The sequence below is a fragment of the Populus euphratica genome, unplaced genomic scaffold (genome assembly GCF_000495115.2).
Source record: "Populus euphratica unplaced genomic scaffold, PopEup_1.0 scaffold5333.1, whole genome shotgun sequence".
Lineage (NCBI taxonomy): Eukaryota > Viridiplantae > Streptophyta > Magnoliopsida > Malpighiales > Salicaceae > Populus > Populus euphratica.
In genome coordinates, this window is record NW_011505104.1 from 2,918 (window position 1) to 4,243 (window position 1,326).

Here is a 1,326-nt window from a genome sequence, read left to right on the forward strand (position 1 = left end):
GAAGAGAATAGAGAGTGGATAACAAAAAGAGAAATGATTGCCTCAACCATGTGGAATGATTATAACACTCAAATAAACTAGTAATTGAGTGTTAATTATATGTGTTTGTTTTTATTATGTCTTGCTTGAGTTTGTATTATATTTGTTATGTATTTGGAGTAGATGTTGACTTTATTATAATCTCTCTTTTAATTATTAATTGTTAGTTTTTATATGAAATTTATTAAATCTAAATATTGTATGATTTTATTTTGTATAAATTTGTAATTTCTTTTTTGTAGAAATGAGTTCCACACAGAATGAAAAATGCAAGGGTAAACACTTCACATGGTCTAAGCCTATGTCTCACATGTTGCTTGAGATATTAGCTGAGGAGGCACTTAAAGGAAGCAAACCTTCTTCCACCTTTAAAGAAGAATCTTTTGTTAAGGTGGCTACAGAAATAAGTCAAAAGTTCAATGTGCAATGCGAGCCTAAGCATGTGGACAATCATCTCAAGACTGTGAAAAAAGAATGGGGAATAATAACCAAGCTTAAAAATAAAAGTGGCTTTGGATGGGATGATTGTTTGAAGATGATTACAGTTTTGAAAGATGTATATGATGAAGAAGTAAAGGTATGATAAATATTATACTCTTTGTAATTTTTATATTTACTTTTGTTTCTAAAATGTTATACAATGAACTAAAAAATTGCATATTCTATACTTTATAAATAGGCACATCCCAATCATGACAAGTATCTCAACAAAAAACTTGATATGTACGAGATAATGACAATTGTTGTTGGAAAAGACATGGCAACCGGAAATTATGCCAAATCATATGCTGATGTCAACTTGGAAGATAACACTGAAGAGCAATCAATTTCAATTAAAAATGAAGGGGAATATGAAGAAACTTCTAAGGGAAAAGAAACATCTTCCTCTAGCACACAAAAGAGGCAACACAGAAAGAGAAATCGCATGTATGAAGATGATGGTGTTGAAAAGTTGTCTAAACAGATTGGAGATGTAGCATTTGCAATTCAAAGCCTTAGCAAAAATCATCTTGATGTTAATGCGCTGTATACGGAAGTGATAAAAATTGAAGGCTTTGATGAGATCACTCTTGGGGAGGCATTTGATCATTTGGTCCAAAATGAAATGTTGGCAAAAGCATTTATGGTAAAAAATGCTAATTTGAGGAAAATTTGGGTTCGGAATTTTGTGAACCAACACTACTACAGGCCTGCTTGCTAAGATGGTTTGACTATATTAAACATTTGGGTTCAGACTATGTTTGTTATTTAGCGATTTGTTATTTGACAAGTATGTTTACTTGTTTA

General features: G+C 31.3%; 1 protein-coding gene across 1 annotated transcript; it reads left to right on the top strand.

Annotated features, from left to right (window-relative positions):
* Positions 1-223: 223 nt before the first annotated feature.
* LOC105120181 (uncharacterized protein At2g29880-like) lies at positions 224-1,283 on the top strand. The gene is made up of 2 exons (XM_011018370.1): positions 224-616; positions 719-1,283. The coding sequence occupies exons 1-2, from the start codon at positions 284-286 to the stop codon at positions 1,238-1,240; spliced, it is 855 nt and encodes a 284-aa protein (XP_011016672.1). The 5' UTR covers positions 224-283; the 3' UTR covers positions 1,241-1,283.
* Positions 1,284-1,326: the final 43 nt, after the last annotated feature.

What these genes read in the sequence shown, in the direction of transcription:
- LOC105120181 (XM_011018370.1), top strand. Translation starts at nt 284, where the DNA reads ATGAGTTCCACACAGAATGAAAAATGCAAGGGTAAACACTTCACATGG. An exon ending in TATATGATGAAGAAGTAAAG is followed by an intron (nt 617 to 718) that starts GTATGATAAATA and finishes CTTTATAAATAG; the next exon opens with GCACATCCCAATCATGACAA.